Consider the following 27,029-nt stretch of genomic DNA (forward strand, 5'->3'; position numbering starts at 1 on the left):
ACAACAGCCCAGTGTGGGATTCTAGTATACGTATGAACTGTTAATCACAGACATTTTTGGTTTATGCCTAGGCTATTGTTAGTAAACTGACGCCAAGCCCGAAAAATTCTTCGTCTTGGAAGAAACCAATTTACAGGCGATGGATGGATGAAATTTTCTTAGCACTATTTCGGAAGGGAGAAGAAACCATTTTAATTACCTTTCTGAAGAACGTAAGGGGCAGTATAACTTTGGGATATATACCACCAGTATGAAAGTAGCAAATATAGCAAATCGCTTGACATCCTACTTATTAAAAACAATAGATAATTTCCTGGAAAATCACATTAGAACTGAAGTTCTAACCCGTAATCCCTAACATCTAAGCTATCCCGCAGGGACCGTCAACGATCCTTACCGGGTCGCTTACGATACGGGAAGTGGTGTCCCCGAGGTGCCCGAGCAAGTAGTTCTGACCCCCTAGCTGGCATAATACCTGCGTCCTAGGTAGTAGCCTCGAGAAAGTTTATCGGTGAAGAACGACCTGCTTATGACCGATACACGCTGGGACACACTGGGAGGCTCCGGAGTCGTCGGCAACTCCTTGTCGACGGCCAAGAGGTTGATGTGAGCCTAGCTCTGCCAAGGTGGTAGTTGTGGCGTGTATCAGGAGCCAGCCCCTTTGGGACCCTGGTCGAGTAGTGTGCATTAAATCGGTATTAGTAGACCGCGTTGCCCCGAGCGAGCGCTGATCCGTCCGTGAGTTCCGAGATTAGCTAATCGTAGGTTAGGCCTCAGGAAATTGGGGTAGGGGCTTTGTCCCCGAGGGTATACCCGTTCCTGACTACTACGGTACACTCCCTTGCACATGATGCGCTGGTAAACAACTTAAATGGAGAATAAAAACAAACAACAAAAAACGCAGCACGAAAATGCGTCGCTCGCCCCACCGCCCGGCGAAGGACGCAACAAGTGCTGAAACTCTCGACGACACATCGGGACGCACAGACGGAGAGAGACTCGCAAAGTGATGCGGCACCTGCGATGGAGACAGGAACACAGACTATACCACGCAGTGCTAAAATTGCGGAAAGAAGCACAGTGGAAACTGCAGAAACTAACCAAATGGTTTCGAATATAAGCCGAGTGGGAGGGTTGTCGACTACTCTGGCGTAAGCTGAAGAGGAAAGGCTTATTAAGAAATGGGCGGCTGTTGTGAAGCGTAGGCGATCCGACACGTTCCTTCAGAAAAACGTCGGCAAGGGGGTGAAAGACGGGCTAATGGAACTGAAGGAGCTCCTGGACAGGATTTCATATTATAAGCGGACATGGAAAGTAGGAGAAAATTCGTAGGAAGCAGAAACAATCGCGCCTCCCGACGAGAACACTACTAGTACCAAACGGATCGCAGACGAACTTGGGAAAAAACAAAAGGAGGAAGGGACATCTGAAGGAGACTTCATTCAGGTACTCTTCAGGGCTTAAAAGAAGAAGGCGAAGAGGAATAAGAGATAACAACATGTTGCGCCATCAGAAAAACCTCTGCCTAAAATTAAGGCGGACACGAAAAACCGAGCACCAAAAAAAAAGGTGTGGAGACGAAGGAGGACTAGACCGTCAGCTCTGCCTATTACGCCGACGGAAGGCAAGACTTTTGCGGAAGTCCTCAGTGAAATCCGTTACAAGATTAAACCCGAAGATAACGGAGCAGAAGTGTCTTCCATTCGTAAAACGAAGGGTGGTGGAATCCTAGTTGGACTAGGCCCGAAGACAATAAATAAAGTTACGTTCTGTGAAGCAGTCAAGGGGCTTTTGGGAGAAAAAGCTTTGGTTTCCAGCCTGGAATCCACGTGTTCTTTGAAAATCCGAGACCTTGACTATCTCACAGAAAAGAACGAGGTAGAAGAGGCCAGGATTGACATTACCTCTGCGAACTCGCGAGGTCAAAAACTCGCTGTGATGGAAGTTGCCGAGCAATCCGCGAGGAAGCTTCTAAACAGCGGAAAAATAAAAATTGGTCGGGTAGTGTGTAGAATGCTAATCCGGGCCACACCAACCAAATGTTACAGATGTTTGTATTATGGGCACACATCTGCAACCTGTCGGGGACCTGACAGAAGGACAACATGCCGTAAATGCGGTCACCTAGGCCATAAAGCGAACATCTGTAATAAAAAGAAAGGTTGCGTCCTATGCAGGGACTGTGGCGCGACTGATCAGAACATTACACATACTGCGGGCTGGGGGCGGTGTCCAGTTTTCAGAGCAGAATTGGAAAGAGCTAAGACGCGGTCAACATGATTTGCATCCTACAAATCAATATGCACCGGAGTGCAACCGCTCACGAGTTGCTAGCGCAGTTTGATACGGAGACCAAAGCTGATTTAGTACTGATTATTGCAGCAGTACCAAACAAGGACCCAGTTCCGGATGGCAGGCGGTTCCTTGAACTGACAGTTCCCTTCCTTCTCTCCCTTCCCATTGGTAAAATGAATACCCTGATTTGAAGGCTTCGCAAGGCGGGGGAGTTCGGGGATTAGCCCGAAGTAATGTAACAAACGGTTCCAGGTTAGCTCTCTGACGATGGGGAGGTGTTTAGTTGGTAGTTCGACCACGTACCGAACCGGGAGTCCAACACTGTGTGCGTAAATGCATTCACCTACCCTACCCAAAAAAAACATCTAAGCTAACATCCATAACGGACAGAGAGATCAACTGAAACCCTGCAGGAGTTGACCAATTGAAACACATAGATATTACGTAAGAGATGGTCTCCCTTGATTTCAAAGCTTCTTCGGGGATTCAGAGTAGAGAGTTTGATGAAATAACCGGTTCGGATTTCCTTCTATGACCTTAGATGTAGTAGATCTAGAAGAAGAAAATCTATGTGCGATTCCTATCCCTAAAGGAATTAAGAACAATTTAGCTTATTGAAAGGATCAACAGGAACCAGGAAGCATCAATAGATACCAATTCAATTATTATGAACACACATAACATAAGGTTGGTTACAAAGTGGGGATCTCTCACCGCTACTGAAGAGTACCGCTATAGATGAGCTTTTGAAAGAGCTAACTAAGTCTATGATAAAGGTCTTTTTTCCGGAAATGGAAATCTTCCAAAGACACTGGTACACATGCTCCAACGTGTGGGATTTTTACCTACTAAAACTACCCCCGAACTTCCGTCCTTTTCCTCGCAAAACCGCCACAAAGTATTTCGTCGAGGGGTGAACATGACTCTAAACTCACCCTTCGCCCATCGATTGCATTTGCAACCGCGCCTTTCTCACTTCCTCTGCCTCTCTCAACTTGCGCTGAATCCGCCCTGTTATGTCGTTCACTACATTTCAGTTCTCCTGGCATGCAAACACTTTCCCAATTATATTTTCCGGTGCTATTGTTCTTCTCGATGTCTCCTCTAGACTCTTCCTTTCCTCTTTGAATCTAGAACAATGGGAAAAAACATCCTCCGGGTCCTCCGGAATACTGGAAGAGTTGAGTGAGTTGTCCAGTTTAAATCTATTGAGGTATGTACGGTAACCGCCATGTCCCGTGAGAAACTGCGTGAGATCATAGTTTATCTCACCATGCGCTCTCTGCGTTCACACCTTGATGCTGGAAATCAGTGTGTGGGTTCATCGACCCTTTTCTGTCCGTTCCCACCGTTGCTGTAACCTGCTTAACAATTTCTCCCTTTCGGCGTTTTTCACGTCCTGATCAGAGGAAGAATCGGGTCCATCACAGATACGTGCCACATCGTCGGCCAAAATCATTGTGGCTATTACGTAGGCCGCTTCGTCCGAGATAGTTCTGCAACCACAGCACACTCTTAAGGTGGTCTTTCTATAAACCGCGTTCATCTTTTGAGCATTACATGCGGTATACAATACAGTTGTAGTGCAGTTTAGAGTTCACCACTTCTAGCTATAAGTAGTCTACAAGTATATTGCGAGCCCGCAACATTTGGCATGGACGCCTTGACGCAAACATGTTGTAAGTGCTGCTTGAAATTCAGCATGTCATCTATCATCACTTCAAGGTGTTTAATTGTTGGTCTTGAAATGATGATATGCTCCCCCATTCTGATACGGACAGTGGTTTCCTTACGCCGCTTCGAGATAAGCACCGCCTCTGTTTTATCCTTCGCGATTGCAAGACTTGCATCTTTCAGCCTCTTCTTTATAGCAGTGATTGCTTCGGATGAATACAATTCCACATCCGCTAGATCTTTTGCAACAACAATCACCGCTATATGATCGGCGTAACCTACTATTGTGGCCTTGCTCGCTGGTGGGACGTTGAAGACATCATTATACATGATGTTCCATATGGGTCTGTAGGAAGATGGTTCACCAAAGGGCCTACCAGGTTTAGGCAACAACACTAACCTTTGCCTTTCCCATGCTTCGGGAAAGATCCTATCCCCCAAGCATGCTTCAAACAGCTTCAGGAATATGCTCTCTGAGCCGCTCGTCTGGTCGACCGAAGATCAGACATTTCACTATTCCACCAGCAGTTGGGCCTTCTACTGGGAAAGTATAACGTCTCAGCATCGATGAGTCGCATACCCTTCGCTATACACTCCGCGATATGGAGGGCTATTTCTGAGGGTGTACCAGGTATAGTGTTGTAGTTATTGTTCGTTAATTGCTTTCGCAGACCAACTTGACGTTCTCTTCATTCTTGGACAAGCAGATTTCCAACCGCTTGACTTGCTCTTCAGGTCAAAGAATATTGCCTGGTGATTACTGTGGGTGTACTGTTTACTGGCGTTTCAGGACATAACGCGAGCTAACAAAGGTGAGATCCACAACTGAACTAGACCCCCCTTTTCGGTAAGTATTAATCTGACCGTCGTTAGCCAATATGATATTTAACTGCGCAAAAGCCTCTAAGCGACAACGCCCTCTTGTATTCGCCAGTAAAACGCCCCATTTTGTGGTCTATGCATTTGGTTTGTCTTCGTTTTGCACCCAAAACTTATCTGTCCAGTATGTTCTCGAATTCAGCCAACGTCAGGTTTGTAGGAGTGTAGCAGCTGTAGACGTATCTATCTATTTTTGCCCATACGAACTCACTTGTGGACTGCCTTATACATTCCTGTATGGCTTGTTCCCCGCATGCCCACAAGGCCGCCATACCTTTTGGATCAGCTATCGATTATTGTTATTATTATTCTATTGGGGAAAGTTACACCACGTCCTGATCATAGTATCTCAAGCAGGCCTATAACCGTTAGGAACTTTAGTATGTTCTCTACTTCGAGATCTTTCAGCTTTGCATCTGGTATTAAGTGTTCTTCCAGATGCCTCGACCTACTTTGCACAAGTGCCGGACACTGTCCCAGGACGTGTATAGAGGTTTCATCATCCTCCTCACAAAACCTGCAGGCAGGGTCCAAAGATATCCCTAGCTTCCCTAGGTGGTAGTTCAGCCGACAGTGACCACTGGGAATTCCCACTATGATTCGGAGGTTCTTTTTGGTGAAGTTTAAGCAATGCTTTGTGCGCATGGATTCGTATCCCCCAATAAGCACCCGGGACTTCTCCATCCCTGGTAGGCCCGCCCAGTATAGTTCCGTCAAGCGTTCCTCTTCATTTCTTAGATTCATAGCCATGAAACCGTTTTCGATTCCACAGAAGGGTTGTGGCCCGTGTAAAGGTGTCTCTGCTCCCTTCTTGGCTAGTTCGTCCGCTGCCTCGTTGCCTTCCAACCCAGAATGGCCTGGAACCTAAAGTATCCAGACCTTGTTGGGCAGCCGAGTGTATTCAGTCTCTCAAGGTATTCCCAAACCAGTTTAGAGTTCACCTGGTTGGACCTAAGTGCCTTGATCGCTGCTTGGCTATCCGTGAGAATAGCTATGTTCTGCCCCCTATAGTTCCTTCGCTTCGGATACCGATACGTTATTGTTAGGGTTTCTATAGCGTTCGCTTATTATAGCCGCGTGCACCTTTGCGAAAGTAGGGCTTGGGCGACCCTACAGTGATTGAGGTTGATTTGAATCAAACTCATTTTCTCACTGCATTTAGGGCCTTTTTGAACTCGGGACACTTGCCGCTTCCGGTAATATGCCCGCTGACCAGGCCTGTCTTTTCATCACACAACATGCGTTTGGGATCCTTTTTACAATCCCGAGCAATGTTATGTGTTTCACCACAACGTCTGCATCGGTCAGATCGATCACCTCCACTTGTGCACACTCTCGCTAGATGTCCGTACAAGAGACACTTGAAGCATCTCTTTAATCAGATTTGCTCTCTAAGGCGACAGGTTACCCATCCAATACGGACCTTCCCGACATCCAGTAGCTTGTGCGCTGCTTCTGTTGGTAGCCGGATGGTCGGTGTCTGTGTAAATTGATATGGCTGTCTACGATTTACAATGGATCCCTCCTGCAAGTCGCGTAGCTTGAACTTCTCCGCTAAGGCAGTGCAGATTTCCGCATTAGAAGTGACCTCATCTAGGTGCTTGCACTGTATAACGATCTCATGCTTTTGAGCACGCACGGCAGTACTTTCCCCAAGTAAATTTTTGACTTAGTTTTGACTTTTTTTTCTCTGGAATTTTTCAGTTCCGGCATAAGATCTCCATTTTGGTTTCTCTGGATCCTGTTTACATCCCCCAAGTCTTTGAGATCAGGGTCAGCTTTCACCCTTCTTTGTATGTCTGCATAGGACACACTGCCTCTGCTTCAAATGATGATCGCCTCCGGATTGATCCTCATTTTCTCCTTGTACTTTTTAGGCTTCTTTGATTCAATCTTAGTCGAACCGTCGTGTAGCTTTTGAGACATCGGCCTCCTTGGTGTTTTAGGGACTATTTTCCCGCATACCGAAGTTTTGGGTCCCTTTTTTAACGGGGGTGATACACCTTTTTGTTTTTTGGAAACCTGGTGATTTCCTGAATGTTCGCCTTTCTTTTCTCGAACCCTCTTTTTCCTCTGCCCATTTGCGAGTATACGGTTCGGCGTTCTTTGCAGACATCATAGAGCTTGGTGAGAACATTGCATATGCTACAGGTTTGGGGCGGTATCTCGTATTCAGGGTGGAAATGTGAAGGGCTAGAGCTAGTGCAGTGGCCTAGAGAAGTAAAAACTGACTTAGTGTTAATCAGCGAAAAGTACTGCAATAAGGATCCAATTTCATGGCATCTCGACATATCAGCTACCGTTGCCATCTGTGTTCGAGACGGCGTTCGAGCTAAAGATCGGTGGGATGGCTTTCTGTGCATTCGGGGTATTGGGATAACGTTCTTCAGCGTCCCTGAATGAGACGATGCTGTTGTCTTCCGGATCCTGGAGATGACAGCAAGTACGGGGTTGAAAGTTTTACACATTTGCGTCAATGTTTCCGACCTTAGGGCAGTGTGTGATATTGTCGGTGGACGGGTTTTGAGTTCTGGAAGACTTCTGAACAAGCGACCGTTAATATATCGCGTTCCAAGTGGCCGAAGCTATCTTCGGCGTGCACCACTCTGTCGTTCTTCTCAAACCTCACCATAGGTATACTGGTACCATGCGAACCGAAATAGCCCTCTGAATCTACATATCTGACGATTGACATAGCCTCGAAGGTGCTTGAAAAGTTCGTCAGAAGAGAATTCGCTAAAGTGATACATGCTATCGGGACTTATCCTCCGCTAGTTCGATTTTAGAGCAGAGAAATCCTCAGTGGAAGTTGTCATGGAGATTATGGATGCGTCCCCATTCTAGACGGGTAGTGTTTCTCGTAACGCTCAATGTTAGGAATGTCTTCCACTCTGTAAGATGTGCAGATATGCTAGACACACTAGAAAATTGCTTCCATTTACTGGACTATCTTTTGTGCATATCAAGGGATTGTCTGAGAGACTGTTCCCTGTTTTACGAAGCACTGGAGAGCCAGAGAAGGCTAGAGATCGCGTCTGGAGTAGCACAGAGTTCAAAACAGTCGCACTGGCTAAGTACTTTTGATTGCGTAATCAAAGTAGTAGCGGACAAAACTGCAGTAGGAGGTTTAGTCTTAAGTCCGCTAATGGCAAACTTTGGGGGTTCTACCTATACCGTCTTGCGCATTACTAAGGAACGCAAGACCATTGATAAGCGCAAGGGAGGTGGTTGTTTGCGAAGAAAGGCTAGGCACATTGAATGAGTACCAAATCTCTTGGGAAAAAGGAGTCAAGAGGTAGATGGCCAATGCATCATCGGATATTTAGGACCGTGGCTGAACCGAAAACACGGTGAGATTATATCCTAATCCAGCCTCTAAGCTGGCATAGAGAGTTTCAGTCTCATCTACATAAGATTGATAAGGCACGATCCCCTGACGATCTGTTCTGCAGGTGGTAGAAGACGCCTCCTTTCCTCCTTGTGGACATTGGGACGAAATTCATCAGCAACTCTACGCAGAAATAGGGTAGCCAATAACATTTTCTGAGGAGCTCTGACAGACGTTTGATGTTGAACTGGTGGAGGGATTTGCTGGCATGGATTTCCCTGATTTAACAAATTTACTTCCTTTTATACCCTCATGCTTGTGAAAGGAATTCTCTACTCTCTACACGAAGGCTCTCTAAGTATATGAGAGTTAGCGGGAGGTAATCTTTCAAATAGTTTTAGGCTAGTTTTCTGATCACGGGGAGGTGTTTAGTTGGCTTACCGTTGCGGGAGCCCAACGTATTCACTCACCCTATCCAAAAAGAATTGATAAGGTGGAATACCTTTTTCATGGTAGTTTATTCTGCGGTTCCAAGAGTTACCTTGTTCTGGCTTCTCAGGAGTTGTCTCATCCGTTGAAGCTGGTTTCGTATATAGTTGATGCACATTCTATTGTATATAAAAACCACTTTCACGTGAATAATCTTTATTTCACCAACTAATTTCCTGGAAGAACTTATTCAAACTTTCTGTAGATTGTTGTTAATAATAAACTCCATAACGATAAGGGCGTCTGAAAGGTCTCACTCGAACGACAACAGGGACGGGAACAGGATTAACTGGAACAGGTACTGCAACTCGAACCGGAACAGGAACTGGAGCGACTGGCGGGTACCCAACATATCCATTACCGTAGATTACTTGGCTTTCCACGAAATTGCTCAAAAATAAATTAAAAAGGATCAACACTAATAGTGCTTTCAATGAATACATTGTTTCAGAGAGACGTTGCAAGCTTACTGGCGGAACACTGAGTGATCAACCCACATTTTAAGTAAATGCCGCTAATGATGGATCAAAATGATTAATACTACTTTGTAAGCATTGTCTTGTGATATATAAGCGCCTTTTAATTACATTCTATAGGATGGAGTTGGGTAAGTACCGGGAAGATGCGATGGGGAGGTAATTTACGTAGTTTTTATTTTGCATTGATCTTTATGGAAAATTATTAGAGAAGAAGGGAAGCATGGAACAATGATTGATAGTGTAATAAGCAGGAAATAACCATATAAATTGACGTAAACTAAAAAAGAAGCTTCGTGGAATGCAACCATAATTAATATTCCATAATCTAAGGTGATTACTTCACTTGGAAAATTTAAATTGAAAATCAATTATGCAAAAATATAATTTATTTTCCCTATTCTTGTCAAAACTTCTGTCTTACGTTCACCGTCACTCGTTTGAAGTCTTTATCACTAAGAAGGGTCCATCGTTTCCCTAAAATTTGGGCAATTTCTTTCTCAGTCGACTCATAAGATCTGGATGCACACTTTAACCAGCAATAAAACTCGTTGGACCATTCAGGGTTGTATGGCCAATCACAGCGCAATATGACTGCATTCCTCCTAACATGGAAGTCCCGCAAATTTAGAGCAGATTTTGCCAGAAGGAGAAGTGTGGAAGTTGATACTTTCTCACGAATAACCTGAGTGTAGAAGAGGGTTACCAAAAGTAGGGTCAAAGGATCTAGGGTTCTTCTGGACATACCAACGTTGTTATGTTGTAGCACTGTCTCGTCATAAGGAGCAGCGCACTATCGATTCGACTATGAAACGACTTCGGGCTACAATATTTCGGCAGCATTTCATGACCATAGATTGTAAGTGTCCCTCGGTAGTTATCGATCATCCGTAACAAGCCTTCGGTTGTAATCTAGTTTAGGAATTGATTTTGGACCTACTTGAAAAGATATCATCGCACTCGACCTACCCTAGTCTTTGGTGTTGCATACAAAATACTGTAGACAGGTGCGTTTGGTTGGAAGACAAACTCTTCACATCCTCCCGACTCCACTCGAATATGCACCCTCAATTGTGGATTATCCCGTCTTATGATTTGCCAGGCCTTAGGACTGCAACCGGAGATTTGGTAGTGTGGTGGGGTATATCGATTCTGCAGCAAATGTAAATGTTTGAGTTTGGCATCTGCCAAAAGTATAAGGACATCGTCATCTATATTTTGTGGACTTATGACCAATATCTGGAAGAAGTTAAAAGATGGGAATTAATATAAGATAAAACGCGAAAGTAACTTGGTTGTACTTGCAAGTTTACGAAAAGACCAACATGCATGATTGGACAATGGACGGTTGTTGTGTTCACAAGGTACAGGACCCTTAGCTGAGTGCAGCATGAATCGAGCACTTCATCCAGCAAGTGATTGGCTTCAAATCGTTCCAGGACTAAATCAATGAGTTTGAGTATTCTTAAATTGTCGAGTTTAGCCATGAGTTTCTTGAGAGCGAGTAGAAGTTCCCCTAAAGGAATAGGTTCAAATAGTTGGGAAGCTTCTAGGCTTCAGAACTTATTGCTATCTTACCACCAGTTCCAAATAATTTGATTCCTTGTGGATCTTCTGCCTGGGACATATGGCACGGGAACGTGTACACGAGGCTTTTAATTTTGCAACCTATATCCTTGAGTTCTGCAAGGCATCTTTCTTCCCTTCCCTGCACAATGAAATTTACTTCCAATCTAGAGCAGGATCAATCGTACCAGCAAACAAAGTCATTAACTTACCTTCGTGATACACCACGTCATTAAGGTCATAAACTGAAATAAATTATTAAAACTATGCTCAGGTCTGAAATCTAGTCCTTTTATATATCGGCCCACACGCGTGAAGCAGCTTTGAGTTCGCAAGTGGTCCAAAGTATGCTGCCATCCTGAATAGTAGTTGTACTTGGCTCGGGTCAAGGTCCGATCGTCGACTACGAAGTTTGACCAAACCGGAGGGAGATGGAAGGCACGGTACCAGCTGCGGCAGACCTGGAAGTATCACTGAATAAATAGATGATTTTTTTCGAAGAAGAAGTGAAATATACCAAACTTGCATAATATCTTTCTCTCACTTCCAAATATTTGAAAATTTCCTCCAAAAGCAAATCTGGTAGTTCGTGCCAGTGTGAGTATTCTCTGTTTGGGTCACTGTAATCTACTTCTTCCTCGACATCAATGTAACAAGCTGAAAAACGTAGAAAAGGTAAACGAAATGAATGAATGAATAGTATTAAAACTCCATCGTATCTAGTCCCAGATTCAATGTCAACAGACGAGAATTCCTTAAAGTGTTTCAGATCTTTGCGGAATATTAAGGATAAAGAAGAAAAATAGTAAGAATTTTCCAATCCCGTGAAGTACTCAGTTGAAAAACTGCCACGCTACTTAATTGCTAGCTATGATATCCTTTTCCACAATTTTATAATATGGATCAATGGAGAATTTTAAGTACCATCTGTCCCACAGTTTCAACTAGCCTCGCCCCTTGTCAAAATCCACAGACTTTACTTTTTATTACTAACCCTGAATACGCGGACCCGTAGAAAGGGTCTTCGGGTCCGGAGTTTTTTGGAGGTGGACTTTAACATAATTAGACTGATTCTGCAATTTCCGCAGGGATCTATAGGATTTTCATTCCATGCCCGGGTTTTTTACCCTGCATTTCAGCCATTCATAGATAAAGCAACAAAACCAAAAAAAAAAAAAAATTAACAAAACAAACAAAACAGAATCAACCAAGAAGTATAGTACTGGAACCCAGCAGGAGCAGGACCTCGTTGACAGTAGTGCCGACATTAGCCCCCCACTGCAGTACAAACCTTGCCCAAGGATAAGCATCTACCTGTGGATAGAGAGCTGCTTCCGGACAAAACAACTTCAACGAAGCTGTCTCCGGGCAAATTACAACTCTAGGGTACTACTAGGGCTGACGAGTAAAGTCCTCTCAACCATCTCCAGGTTCCTATCGACCTGAACTCATAACCTGATACAGAAGTCAAGTAAAAAAATTACAAGTAAATTCCTGGACGAGTAAAGGCTTTCATCAGACCAAGCGATAGAGCCAGTTTAAGAGAATTCTATTCTCAGCGGCGTTGACAGGACCTCGCACGTTTGCCCATGAAACAAGTTTTGGGAGTAAATCCACTTTCGTCGATGCAGTTTCATCATCATCATCACCATCAACGGCGCAACAACCGGTATCCGGTCTAGGCCTGCCTTAATAAGGAACTCCAGACATCCCGGTTTTGCGCCGAGGTCCATCAATTTGATATCCCTAAAAGCTGTCTGGCGTCCTGACCTACGCCATCGCTCCATCTTAGGCAGGGTCTGCCTCGTCTTCTTTTTCTACCATAGATATTGCCCTTATAGACTTTCCGGGATCATCCTCATCCATACGGATTAAGTGACCCGCCCACCGTAACCTATTGAGCCGGATTTTATTCACAACCGGACGGTCATGGTATCGCTCATAGATTTCGTCATTGTGTAAGCTACGGAATCGTCCATTCTCATGTAGGGGACCAAAAATTCTTCGGAGGATTCTTCTCTCGAACGCGGCCAAGAGTTCGCAATTTTTCTTGCTAAGAACCCAAGTTTCCGAGGAATACATGAGGACTGGCAAGATCATAGTCTTGTACAGTAAGAGCTTTGAGACGTTTCGAGCGGAACAGTCTTTGTAAGCTGAAATATGTTCTGTTGGCTGACAACAACCGTGCGCGGATTTGAGCCCTATGGGGATTCATTTATTTACTTTTTAAAACGAATACCATAGCAGTGGGCCTGTCGAGAGGGAGAGAGAAAGGGGATGATTCACCAGGGTCCTGAAGTTTTTGGATGCGGGACGAAATACTACTTTTACAAAATTAGATTCGTTTTGTGATTTCGGAAGAGGCCTGCAGAACTTCCACCTTGAGTTACATTTTCTTAGATTTCTCCCTAAAGCCTAAAGCCACAGGACCCTACTTTGAGCACAGCGATACCAGGTCAGTTCCACCTACTGTTGCCAAAACCTTGACCATATGTAAGCACCGAACTACGGTCAAAAAACCGCATCCGAACAAACTATTTCTAGAGAAAAAGAATTCAATTAAATTGCCTGTGGTCAGACTATAACTCCCGGATAGTACCAGGACTGATGGGGGAGGGTTCTTGAAGCCATTTACCATCAATGATAAATGAAAATGACATCGTCCTTCTATCAGCAAAACTCTCTACTCGCTTAATATGATATAGTGTGAACAGATTAAGAGAAAAATACTCTTAGCAATGTGGATTCCGTCACTTCAAGGCGTCAAAGGTTTGTATTTCTCCTGTTCACGCCCTTGCAGAGTGTAGCACATTCACACAGCCTGAGGTTTCACTGAGGCTCTTTTAAGTGATGAGCTTACAGCATTGGGAAAACACGAATATGAACGTTTAAGACGCCCGAAAATCGAACCCGGAGCAACTATCTCGACCACCGCACTCGTGGTGAGAATTCTTCATTATTACAGTGGGGACGTGGTGGATATCAAAAGATATCAGACCCTCGCGCGCAGTTTGTAAGGGCAAAATAAATTCTCGGAGGATCGCCCGTTTGAGACATCCTTGAAATTAAAGTGGATTTTGGTTAGAGACCGTAGGTAGCAATTTTTAGACCTCTGCTAGTAGAGTGAGAGGTATATTGAAAGTGATGGGGAAACGGTAACATAGCCTTGAATCCAGACCGGTCTATCACATGCGAAACTGCATCTTTCGAGTGGGTTGAATGGATATTTAATTCATTCTATTGAGGCAAGTTTGCGGACACAAATGACATCATTTCTATCTTGGGCCTGGAATAGATGTGCCGGTTTGTACAATAGAAATGGAAGCTTATATGGATTCCGAAAATTTCCCGGGATGGGTGTGATAGTGATATTTATTTTCAAGCCTGGGTCTCACACGGTCGACTGAACGAAACGTTCCTGATCTAACTGTAAGGCTACTCGAGCATTGCTTATAATGAAGAAGCTGGTAAATGCCCTGTCTCCTCAACGGGCTGGGTCTAGAGTAGTGCGACTGGAGACGCCGTTTGCCGATATGAAAACGGCCCGAAATTGCAAAGATTTTCGCACCCAAATATGAACATTTTAACTTCTACCGACAGGCGAAAATCCTTACTAAGGAACCTAAGGTCACTGGAAAATCACAACTGGAAAGCAATTGTTTTCTAACAGAAACCTGATTCTTAAATTATTACCTGAAGAAAATCGGATTGATTAGCTAGCTACAGCAAATGGAAAAAGGAGGAGGAGACGATTTACTTTTCATAAGTAATTGTGCGGCTTCCGTAAGTCCTTAAGATTTAAGCCCATCACACCCTGGTAGGGTCCTTCGGTCCTTTTGTCTCTAGGCGATGTCCTAAGATTCGGAAAAATCTGTGATGGGTGCAGGTAGGAAACTGCCTGAACAGGATAGCTAGTAATAACATACAGTGGCTTTGTTTTAGATTAATAGGGTCCCAAGCGGGTAGCACTTTTGTTAGTCCATGGGCTACTTGTTTTGGATAAAGCTTCCACTCTGCTGTGACTGACAGTTTGATCCAACAGATCTATTGTGCGCCGAGAGCTTGTAACTACATTTACCCTAATTGTAAGTAACAAAAACTTGTTGTTTCTTTTCCGTTGGTGTGGGTATTTTATTCTTGCAAATACCGATATTTCGGGAACCACTTGTTCCCTTCATCAGTGCAAACTAACTTCATCAGTGCAAACAAGTTAGTTTGCACTGATGAAGGGAACAAGTGGTTCCCAAAATATCGGTATTTGCAAGAATAAAATACCCACACCAACGGAAAAGAAACAACAAGTTTTTATTACTTCAATTAATTAATCGTTGGAAACACCGCATAATTTCACTCTGATACATTTCCCCCTTTCCTGAAAATTAATCACCAAATTGTGAGGGGGATAACCTGGCAGTTTCATGGAAATTTTACTTTCTGAAGCGCCGTTAATGTGTTCGCCATCATTCTACGGGCAGAATATCTATCAAAATAAAGATCGAGTTGGAGGCAGACTTTATGGTGCCAACATGTTGGGTTTAAGCTCCCATAGGTACCTGAACCTACCTTTCACATATACCGGACACTGTCCCAGAACATGTGTGGAGGTTTCGTCACTTTCTTCACAAAATCTTCATGAGTACAGTCTAGGGTTGCTCCATTCCTGGTGTGTTCATCCAGCACAATTTCCTCAGCCGTTTGTCTTCGTTTTTCAGCGTCGTAGCCGTGAACTCATGTCCAATTCCATAGAAGGACTTTGGTTCATGTCTCCTTGCTCCTTTTCTGGTCAGCTCATCCGCTGCCTCATTACTTTCTAACTCAATGTGGCTTGGAACTCAACGTAACCAGAGCTTATTGAACAAGCCGAGCATGTTCAGTCTGTTACCCCTCCCCTCTTAAACTCAACATAAAGTCATGCCCGTCATGGCGGTTTTCGAAGAAATCGGGTGTTTCAGACAGGTGGGAAGTACTCCAGGGCCAGGAAATTGATACCCAACAGGGGCGATTTAACACAAGTTGCGGGAAAAAGATGAGGACTCTTTAGGGAATCAGCAGGCGGCTCAGAGCAAAAAATACGCACTGGCAGTTCCATGTGTTCCAAAGGGGAACTCGCCCAGCGAAATAAATAAAAGGCGAATTTGCACCGGTAACTGTCAACTCCGAGGGAAGTTTGTCGTAAGCGGAGATATTAAAAGTGGTCAATGCTGACTTGAAGTGTCCGAATAGGTAAGTGGTTAGAGCGCAAGGCTGTCGTACGGAAGGTCGCGGTTCAAATCTCGCTGGCGGCAGTGGGATTTGTATCGTGATTTGGCGTCGGATACCAGTCGACTCAGCTGTGAATGAGTACCTGAGTCAAATCAGGGTAATAACCTCGGGCGAGCACAATGCTGACCACATTGCCTCCTACAGTGTACTGTAGTGTACCGTTACGGTCCTGAATGAAGTGCTCTAACACACTTCAAGGCCCTGATCCAATATGGATTGTTGCGCAAACGATTATTATTATTATTATTAAAGCTGACTTCGGTCTTAGAGGAGACCATATCAGCAAGAAGGATTCCGACGGAGTGACATCTAGATGAAAAATCTGAATTGTGTTGAACGAACAATTTAGTTAGAGGAACTTGGAGAAGAATGGATTGTGAATTTGAGAAAAGTCTACTAGTGGAGGCAATGTTGAAATTGGTGTCCCCCAGAAAGCTTCGAATTGGGCTTCATTAAAGGAGTGCTTCAAGTACTTAATGTTTGGACACTTCACGAAAGCATGCGTTAGCAGCATTGGTTGGTTCGATCGATGAAGAAGGTGTGGGGAGAATGGACATATTACCAAAGAGTATAATAGGGACTCCAAATCCATTTTGAGGAAAAGAAAGGTGGGACGTATTAGCGTATCGATGGAAGTGTAAACGCTTAGAATTTAGGAAGGCATTACCTGAAATGAGAAAATGAAGTTTATTGAAATAAACTTCAATCATTGTAAGGTCGACCAGGATTTCGTTGCTCAGATCAGGTACGAATCTGAGATAGAAATTGTCGTGGTGGCTTAACCGGTGGAGTGAAGGTCTAGGCTACAGGTTATGAGACAATCGGCCCATGATTTTTTGTGGGCGGAAATAAGCGGTGCTTTTGTATACAGCTGCTACGTTCTACTCAGTTTCATATTGTTTGGCGTGGTCCCTGAAATGGGGAAGCCAGGAGAATAATGCAAAGGGTCGATGTCTATTAGTTTATTGTGGCCAACGAAGATGATGTATGCCCTTTTGAAAAGAGGGCTTGGCTCTATCGTAGACCTGACTTTTGTCAGTCTTGAACTGGTGTGGTATATCTTGATACATTAGAGTGGACTACACCTACAGCATTCACCAAGCAATTATTTTCGATTTATGGGGAGGGTTACATGGCACGAAACCAGGATACTTAAAGCCGAAATGGTCATCAAGCTGCTTAACGAAAACATCGATGAGCAAACCTTCATAGACTTGCGGTTAGATCCTTCTAACGCCGGCAGACCAGAGGAAATAGCTTTTCGTGTGACATAATGCTTCTCCAAAGCATGTGACGCGTCCATGCCTAGGGAGATGCTCATTTCAACTACTGATGGAATGGTAAATTGGCCAGCCTTTCATCAGCACTATTGTCGATTGCTATTTAGCTGAAAGATAGTTCTGGAATGATACCTATGCTATCTCCGCGAGTGTTCCACACAACTCCGTACTGGGCCTACTGCTGTGGAACATCATGTGCAAGGTTTCCGACCACGGTGGTAGTCGCAACGCATTTAAAGAATGCTGAGTTATACTCTTGCGAAACAATCAGTGCTGTTGAGGTGTAGTTGAAGAGCGCTGGATTAAGGCTTGCAGAAGAAAATAATGTAATGGCCCGCATTAGCAAGCGCCGTAAGCGAAATTATGCTTGTATCTAAGTAGAAACTCACATCATCATTTTCAATGGCGCCATCAGATACTTGAGAGTGATGACAGACACCAAGCAGTAGGTCTGTCCAATGTGGGAGGGCGGCCAGGATGATGAGTTCCATCTTCCGACCCCAGGTGGCGATGTTTAAATATGTGTTTATGTACTTGTTTTCAGACTATGCATGGGCTAATGTTTGCTCATTTCTGGTGCGTAGATCAAAATGTCAATGGGATGGATACCCTGAACATAAAATCACCATGGAAGATGAAAGGAAGCTTAAACGTACGGTGCGGGGGTCGGCTCGGAATCCCAGTACTGACGATTTTTGGGAGTGAGCAAGGGAGCCACCGTGACATCTAATGCTACAAGTATTTTAGATTCGGCCCTGATCTGGAGGATCTATCCTTCACCCTGCTTGGGGCAAAAACAGTTGAGCTATCCGAGCTTTTCAAGGACAAGCATAACGTGCACTAATGCATAAAGAATATGAGAATATGTTCCAAAAGTTTCACAGGCCACTCAAGTGACATCTAACTGTACTGCCATCAAATCACGGTCGAATAAAAGAATACGACAAGAAGAGGGGGATCCCCTTGGGAATCAAAAATCCAGTAAGAGAAAAAAGGGCATACAGACAGTTCCGAAAAACTTAACAGACATTTTAGAAGGGGCAAAATACATGGCTAAAGTGCGAACGTCTGTTAGTGCAATGAAATGCAGGAGGATCGAACAAATATTGAATGGATTAAAATTACCGGCAAAGAAGCGGAAAGGAAAGCAAAAGTGCGCTCAGAGGCCATCTATCTCTAGCAAGGGCAATCTGTCCTTTGCGGAGAAACTCAAAAAGGTCAAAGCTGATTTCGATCTAAACGATCAGAATCCGAAGAACCCAGAAAGAAGATCTCGGTTCAAGCTGAAAAAAAGGCTTTCGCACTCAAGTTAAAAATTCATTCATTCAATGCATCGCCAAAGCGTGTAATGCCACAAGTGGTTAAATGTGGGCGACAATAATAATAATAATCGTTGGGGCAATAATGAAATAGGATCAGGGGCTTGAAGTATGTTAGAGCACTTCATTCAAGACCGTAACGTTACACTATAAGATTACAGTACCCTATAGGAGGTAATGTAGTCAGTTTGATTGCTGGTAAATTCAGCGCTCGATTACTTGGTTCTCTGGATGTACACCGCTGTAGTACGTCCGATCCTAACGTACGGCTCTATTGTATGGCGCCAGGCTTTGAAGAGAAAATACAATAGAACGAAGCTTAATAGGATTCAAAGAACCGCGTGTGCAGATGCTACTGGGGCTCTGCAGTCCTGCCCGGCAGATGCTCTCAATGTACTCCTGCATCTCCTCCCCCTAGACCGCCACATTAAATATGTTGCAGCGTGTAGTGCCGTCAGATGCTGGGCAGCGAAGTCCTACGGCCACAGCAACATCCTAGATGAAATACGTCGGGAAATCTGGGCACCCCCCACGGAATACGAGTATGTCACACGCAAGTTGAACTTCACGAGAAACTTTGCTGTGGACCTTCCAACCAGGGCAAAGTGGAAGACCGGCGGCGTGTTGCGAGACTATGATACAGTACTCTTTATGGACGGATCAAAGATGGCCTATGAAGTCGGCGCGGGGGTTTTCTCGAATACACACGCTGTATCCAAGTCTTATGGTCTCCCTGGTTTCGCCAGTGTATTCCAGGCGGAAGTACTGGCGATGACTGGAGCGTGATTCGAGCCCCAAGCGTAACATAGCTTGCTAAAAGTCACTCTCCTCTGGGTTCCCGGGCATAGGAACATAGAGGGGAATGAGCGGGCTGACGGATTGGCCAGGCCGGGTGGGAAAACGCTTAGTAAAACCTGAAAGAAATGTGTTGTACTGTCCACGGTCTCGAATCATGTTGGAAAATAGAAGACGAAGCTTTTATGTAATTGGTTATACTAATGCCATTTTGATAGCTTCCCAGAATCAGAGAGTTATTTTTGAGTTCTGTCAATTTTGGAGTTAAAACTTCGGCGTGAACGAATGACTTTCCGGGCATCGAGCGGCTTCAAGACGATGGTTAGCTTGAAATGCATCAATGAGGATACATGAAGTAACTTTTCCAATGGTTTGGGAAAAACAGTTGTAATTCTGTGTATAGCGCTAGTGAACTGCCTAGGAATGGATAGGATGAGGACTGATATTGGACTTATCTAAATAGTCAGTTAGTCAAGAGTCAGTAATGAGCTCAATACTACATTGGTCGATGTTGACTTGAGGGGACGCCAGTTAGATGGGAGATCTCATACGGCCTATTTGTTTTCGTTCCGAGGATATATGATATTTTTGGACTTCAGAAATCAAAGAACTGTGGCCTTGAGCACAGCGAAAAAAGGATCAATGGTCATATGAGATTGTGCATGAGAAGGCGATTTTCTTCGGAAGTTTCTAAGTGATTTAGGCTTGCAGAAGATGCCATTTTCTATCATAATCGGAGTGCTATCGTTCTGGGGAATAAGTTTGTGTATTATAGGAGACCCAGATATATCGATTTGCGATATCACTCTTCACATGTAAAGTGCGCCGCATATGTCCATGAAGAACCACGTCGCTTAGTTTAGTTTTGCAAGTTATTGCCGAAATGCGGATTTGTTTGTTATTGGTGTCATTCCTTAGTAATGCCACTGGCGCGGGTTGGAATTGCTTTTGTGCTAGGTGAAGCCTAGCCTTGCAGTGCTGGTAATGGCGCTCTATAGTAAAGCTAGATTATTTTCAAGTTTTCTTTAGAGTATATTGTTTCTGCAGCATATATCCACTCACACAAGTCAGTCAGATAGATAGATAGATAGAACAGTCAATGGATGAAGCTACGAGGACTTTGCCGAATCAGCTAGCATAATGGGAATATAGGTTTACGTCAAAGTGTCTGTAGAGGTGTACCTCGTTGAATATTTGGAGAAATTTATTGGCTTGATTTACGAAAAAGGAGACATTTGGCCCTTGAAAAATCGTAAATTAAAGAAAATACATTGTTTCACAAAAAGGAAGAAATTGCTAACTTTTTTCAGCCATTTCTTAAGTATTTATCCTTTTTTTTCTTTTGTAAGTCCAAAACTTTGATGGAGAGTTTTTCGCACAGTTTTGTTTTGTTCTAACGGAATCTGTTTACAAAACTTTCAATTATTTCAGTGACACTCTTCAATTGCTCAAAACTCTAAAATTTCCCGGCTTTCACATGTTTGATTTGATGTCATAAACAGAAGGCGATCACTTAATCGGAACTCAAAAATTTTAGATTGATACTTTGCCAAAATCCGATTGAAATCAGTTGAAAGCAGAATATATACAAACATAATATGTATATGGCATACAAAAATTAATTAAACATCATGAATAAGCAAACAAGAGTCCATAAATTTTTCTTCACTTGCTTTCATCAATAGTTTTCCATACCTTCATCGTTTTCATCAATTTTCCAGCAGCCTTTCTGAGCTTTTTCCTCAATTTTGCTCATTGTTGGATACGATCCTTATATTCCGTGGTTCAAGTTGATGCAAAAGTTCTAACTTTTATTACTGTACAAGGCATTAATAATATTTTCCGTTCAGCAAGAAAATCTGTCACTCGCACTATTTGTTGTTAAATAGTAAAATATCCCCAAAATTTCTGAACAAAAGCTATTCGATCTAAGATAACACCGGGTTTCTTGTAGATACACTTTTTATCACTTGGAAAACTTTCACAATTCCTTTTGAATTCAGTACGTTATCGCGGAAACTTTCATTTACACGCAGGACGAAAATATGATGAAAATATAAATTTACGGAAGAAAATCTTTTTTGAACCCTTCACCGACTGCTCTAATTGAACTTGTAGATTTTCGACTGTACTTTCCGCATTTTCAAAACTTGTTCGGCTAATTCTAGATAAAATATTAGGAAAACTGTTCTGAATCTGCTGAAAAGATATTTGTGGAAAGCTACTCTCGGGCATATTACGTGGACCATTTTCTATAAATAGTTTTCGTATGCACGGATCCGTGGGAAACTCGGTACATTCGAAAGCTTTGTTTTCGCAATTTCTAATTTACATGGGATCAGCTGTGGTTCTAGAGTTTGCAGATGGGGGTTTTGATTAAAGAAGGAAATTTTCATGCAAGGTGGCATAAGGTGAAAGTTTATTTGTACATTGACCACAGACGTTGTTTGCAAATACAATAAGTATTTGCTGGAAGTTTTTGTAGATTTTTAAAAAATCAACATTATTTGTTTTTTTATTGACTTCATCCGTCGAAACAATTTATTTGAAAAACCAGACGAAAATGTTTGACCTCAAAAGTTTTTATTAGTTTATTATGTTTAGTAAGAGCAATTATCATCATAAAATCCCAATAATCGTCAAAGGGTAGTATAGGTTCCAAGGCGAAACGTGGATTGGTACTCACAATGGAATATAAAACCTGGGAAACGCCTGCTGAACCAACACCAACAGCGCTACTACCAAACCCTATCTCCACCTCCATGTGGTGACCGCTGGGAGCTCTGTCTTAACGAAAAGCTGCAGACGGAGAATGATGAAGGCGAGTCTCCCGTGCCTGAAAACGGGACAAATTGTACCAACTGGTCCTCCAGGTTGGGGGTAAAGTAGGGCTGGACAACCTGGACATCCCTACACGAAAATCTAACGTTACGAGCCAGCACGTCAAACCCGGCAACGACAACGGAATAATGATTTGCGCATTTTCTTATGGAACATGCCCTCCCTGTACAGAGATGGAGCTGCCTAGCAGCTAGCCGATACGCTGTCCCAATATAAGGTTGATGTAACAGCGTTGCAGCAAATCCGTTGGACAGGGACCGGTTTCCTTGATAAAAGCCACACCACCATAAATTAGATAGATAGATAGATAGATAGCTTTATTAGTGTAAATCAATTCATGTACAGATACAATCAATATTTAAGTGATACAGACTAAGTCTTTTCTGCTATGGTAAGTTGTGCAGTATAAACAATCCTAATAAGTGCAATCGCTTCAATTCTCAAAATTCCCTAGGAAAATTTAAAAAAAAAACCTAGCTTGCAACTTACGACCTAAACTTATACCTATTACTAGCCTAAACTAACTCTAATAAAGTATACCTTAGCAATAATTAGAGAAAGATGCAATTAGCGGGTTAGCGATTTGATGTAGCCGCTGAGTTGAAGAGTACCAAGGTTTATCCAGAACTAATTTCAAAGCTTTATTTTGGGAGATCTGAAGTTTGGACTTGTGGCATTTAGCGCAATGATTCCAGACTGGAGCCGCGTACAGTAGAATCGGTTGTATAGCTACTTTAAAAATAAGCAGCTTATTGAATTGCGATAATTGCGATTTCCTATTAATTAATGGGTATAATGCGTGGATACACTTGGAGACTTTCATATAAACATCTTCAGTATGGGGTTTAAATGTCATTTTTCTATCTAGGGTCATTCCTAAATATTTAATACTATCCCCCCACGAGATGCTGGATCCAAGGAAGTTTATATCGCGAGAAGGTAGCCTTGAGCGTTTTCTTTTACGGGTAAAGAAAATTGCATTCGTTTTGTTCATATTGACTTTAATTCGCCATCTATGGTAGTATTGATATAGAGTTTCTAACTTTCGCTCTAAAGTCATAATTATAATGGAAGGGTCGACACTGGCGACATATAAGCCGGTATCGTCCGCAAAAATGGCAAGCTGACAGGTGTTGTCCACTGGGATATCAGATGTGTAAATATTAAAAAGAGTCGGGCTTAATGGCGAACCCTGAGGAACACCTGCTGGAATAATTCCGCGTGAAGATATTGTAAGATTAACTTTAACGGAAAAATAGCGATTTGTAAGAAAGGACCGAATCAATTTGATGAGGTATAATGGAAAACCGAAAGTGAAAAGTTTGAATATCAAACCGTTATGCCACACGGCATCAAAAGCTTCTTTGAACTTAAAGCTTGTGTTATGTCCCTCGAAACTCTGTAAAGCTGGTGGACGGTTGAATGGCCATTTCTAAACCCAAATTGTTCCTTGGGTATCAAATTTGTGCTTTGCAGAAAGCGATCAATTCGGACTTTAATGATTTTTTCGAACAGTTTTGATAGAACCGGTAACAAACTAATGGGCCGATAGCTTTTAACACAGTTCGGATTTTTACCTCTTTTCAAAATGGGTATAACAATAGCATACTTCCACGCTACTGGAAAGTAAGCCACTTTTAAACATGCGTTAAAAATTAATTGAATTATGGGAAATGCTTTCTTAGGAAGATTTTTGAATGCAACTGCCGGTAACTGGTCGACTCCAGGAGCTTTTCTATTCTTAAGCTTTTTAACTAACTTCTTAATCTCTTTTATTTTACAGTAAGCGTCTTTTGGAACTTCAAACGTGCTTGGAATGTTTTTAGTAGCGTTAGCAACGATCGCATCATTTAAAGGATTTCCCATATCTTTGGAGATAGCATGCGCCAATTGAAAATTTTTAGCAATTAATTCAGCCTTCGAAATGTCGGCGTATATCAGTTGGCCATTTTCAGCTGCTAACGGAGGAATTTTATTTTTGTTACCCTTTTTAAACAATTTGTGAAATTTCCAGACTTCAGGCGAAAAAGGATGAAGGCGAGTCTCCTGCGCCTAAAAACGGGGCAAATTGTATCAACTGGTCCTCCAGGTTGGGGGTTGGGTAGGGCTGACAACCCTACACGAAAACAACTTGTTACGAAGCCACAACGGGAGCCACGGACTGCACGGATAATACAACGACGAACCCGGCACCGACAAAGGAATAACGATTTGCGCATTTTCTCATGGAACGTGCGCTCCCTGTACTGAAATGAAGCTGCCAAGTAGCTAGCCGATACCCTGTCCCAATATAGGGCTGATGTAACAGCGTTACAGAAGATGTATTGGACAGGGATCGATTTCCTGAAGAAGAGTCACTACACCATAAATTATAGTGGCCATTCAATAAACCATGTGCTCGAAGTAGGTCTCTTAGTCAATCAAAAAATGAAACCTGCTGTTATCGGCTTTGAAAATATAAGCGAAAGGTTATGCACACTGCGTTTGCGAGGCAAGTTTAGAAATATAAGCCTCATAAACGTTCACGTTGGTATAGTGTTCCGGGCTCGAATTACAACACCACCTACAATCCTCTCTGACAATCAGGTCAGAGTGAATACTGAAGCGTGAACACCTCCGTAAAACCTATAAGGGGGAAACGGATGCCGCAATAACCGCAACTTAGAGATGCCCTGGAGGTAAAGCATCAATAAATAATCTTCACAACCACCTGAAGAGCGTTATCATTGGTACGGCCACAAACATACTTGGCCTCAGCCGCAAGAAAAGTCGGAACGACTGGTTCGACGAAGTTGCATTCTCAAAGAACGTGGGCATGCGCAGAGACCTATCATGAACTCCGACGAGCGGAGAAGCGACTTCACACACGGAAAAAGGAAGCCTGGGAAAACCAACAGGTCTTTGAACTCGAAAAGTACAGTGAGCAACCGCACCAAACGCGGAAGTTTTACCAACAAGTCAGCAGGATGAAGCTGTATAGACCTCGATGCTTATCCTGCCGAGACAAAGAGGGAAATCTGGCTTCCGACAGAATGAGCATATTGAAGCGATGGGTTGAGTATTTTGATGAATAGCTGAACAACCAATATATCGGCGAGTTGGGGGTCCCGCCAACTGAAGACGAGGACAAATGCTGCCACCAAGCATAGAAGAAACAAAAGTGCAATCCACCGGCTTAAAAACCATAAGTCGCCAGAAGCCGATTACAGGCGAATTGGTTAAATATGGAGGCGACCAACCATACTAAGTGAATCATCAATTTATGCTCGACTTGTGGGACAGCGAATCAATGCCTGACGAATGGCAACGAGGCATTATTTGCCCCATACATAAAAAGGGGGATATCACGCAATGCAGATATTCTCCTCTATCTTGCTAGGCTGGATAGTCCCATACCCCCAGAACATCATTGGCCCATTCCAAAGAGGATTAAATCCAGGCAAATCAGCAGCAGATCAGATTTTCTCTGTGCAGCAAGCGATGGAAAAACTGTTGGAATATAGACATCAGTTGCATCATCTTTTCATCGACTTTAAAGCCACCTATGACAGCATAGCCAGGGTAAAATTGTACACGGCCATGAGAGAATTCGGTATCCCAACGAAATTGATAAGACTGACTAGGCTGACCCTGACCAATGTGCGAGGCCAGATAAAAGCAGCAGGATCACTCTCAAGACCATTCGACATCAACAACGGTCTACGACAAGGGGATGCGCTATCATGCGTCCGCTTTACCCTGGCCCTCGAGAAAGTGATCCGTGATGCTAAGGTAAATGCAAGAGGTACGATCCTCTTTAAGTCCACCCAACTACTGGCCTATGCTGACGATATCGGCATTATGGGAAGAACGACCCGAGACGTACAAACTGCCTTCAACCAGATCGAGCAGGCGGCGCGAGATCTTGGGCTGCACAGTAATGAAGGCAAGACGAAGTACATGGTGGCAACGTCAGCGCCAAAACCAAAAAGCCGAACAACATCGAATCGCACTGGCCAAACGAAAACAATGAAGACAGGAGAGTACAACTTTAAAACCGTTGATAATTTCCCCTAGCTAGGGTCGAAAATCACAACCGATAGCAGCTATGACGATGAAATCTGCGCACGGTTGTTGGTAGCCAACAGCTCAGCTTACAATAACTGTTTCGCTCGAAACGTCTCACCATGGCGTCACTGTACAGGACTATGATTTTACTAGTCCTTATGTATTCCTCGGAGACTGGGTTTCTTAGCAAAAAAAACTGCGAAATCTTGGCCGCTTTCGAGAGAAGAATCCTCCGAAGAATTAGCCTACATAACGATGAAATCTATGAGCGATACCACGAGCGTCAGGCTGTGGATAAAATCCGGCTCAATAGGTTGCGGTGAGCAGGTCACTTAATCGGTATGGATGAGGATGATCCAGCCGGAGGGCCTTATCTATGGTAGAAAAAGAAGATGAGGCAAACCCTGCTTGAGATGGAGCGATGGCTTAGGTCAGGACGCCAGACAGCGTTTAGGGATATCGAATTGGTGGACCTCGGCTCAAAACCGGGATGTCTGGAGTTCCTTATTAAGGCAGGTCTAGACCGGATATCGGTTATTGCGCCATTGGTGATGATGAAATACAGTTATCTCAACACTAAAATCAAGTTGAGACTGTTCTGTGCTTGTGTTCTTTCCGCGTTGGTATATGGGAGTAGCATATGAAAAGAGAATTGTCCACTGTTACTCAAGAGCTCCAACCTTTTGTCAATACCTATCTGCATCGCATCATCGAAGTACGCTGGCCTGAGACTATTTCAAACAAAAAACTTGGTCGCCGCGCGATCTTCGCACTCGTA

General features: G+C 43.4%; 1 protein-coding gene across 1 annotated transcript; it reads right to left on the reverse strand.

Moving 5' to 3' along the window:
• Positions 1-8,804: 8,804 nt before the first annotated feature.
• LOC119654629 (F-box/LRR-repeat protein 21) lies at positions 8,805-21,569 on the reverse strand. The gene is made up of 8 exons (XM_038060100.1): positions 21,059-21,569; positions 11,225-11,364; positions 10,920-11,168; positions 10,720-10,849; positions 10,443-10,657; positions 10,111-10,380; positions 9,889-10,053; positions 8,805-9,826 (listed from the first exon to the last, which is right to left on the reverse strand). Exons 1-8 carry the CDS (start codon positions 21,117-21,119, stop codon positions 9,548-9,550), a joined length of 1,509 nt encoding a protein of 502 aa, XP_037916028.1. The 5' UTR covers positions 21,120-21,569; the 3' UTR covers positions 8,805-9,547.
• Positions 21,570-27,029: the final 5,460 nt, after the last annotated feature.

This window comes from Hermetia illucens, chromosome 4 (assembly GCF_905115235.1).
Source record: "Hermetia illucens chromosome 4, iHerIll2.2.curated.20191125, whole genome shotgun sequence".
Classification (NCBI taxonomy): Eukaryota; Metazoa; Arthropoda; class Insecta; order Diptera; family Stratiomyidae; genus Hermetia; species Hermetia illucens.

Coding starts and splice junctions, on each gene's coding strand:
- LOC119654629 (XM_038060100.1), bottom strand. CDS start 21,119: ATGAGCAAAATTGAGGAAAAAGCTCAGAAAGGCTGCTGGAAAATTGAT. Junction 11,365..21,058: donor AATTGATGAAAACGATGAAG/GTATGGAAAACT, acceptor TACGTTTTTCAG/CTTGTTACATTGATGTCGAG. Junction 10,381..10,442: donor GTCTTTTCGTAAACTTGCAA/GTACAACCAAGT, acceptor AACTTCTTCCAG/ATATTGGTCATAAGTCCACA.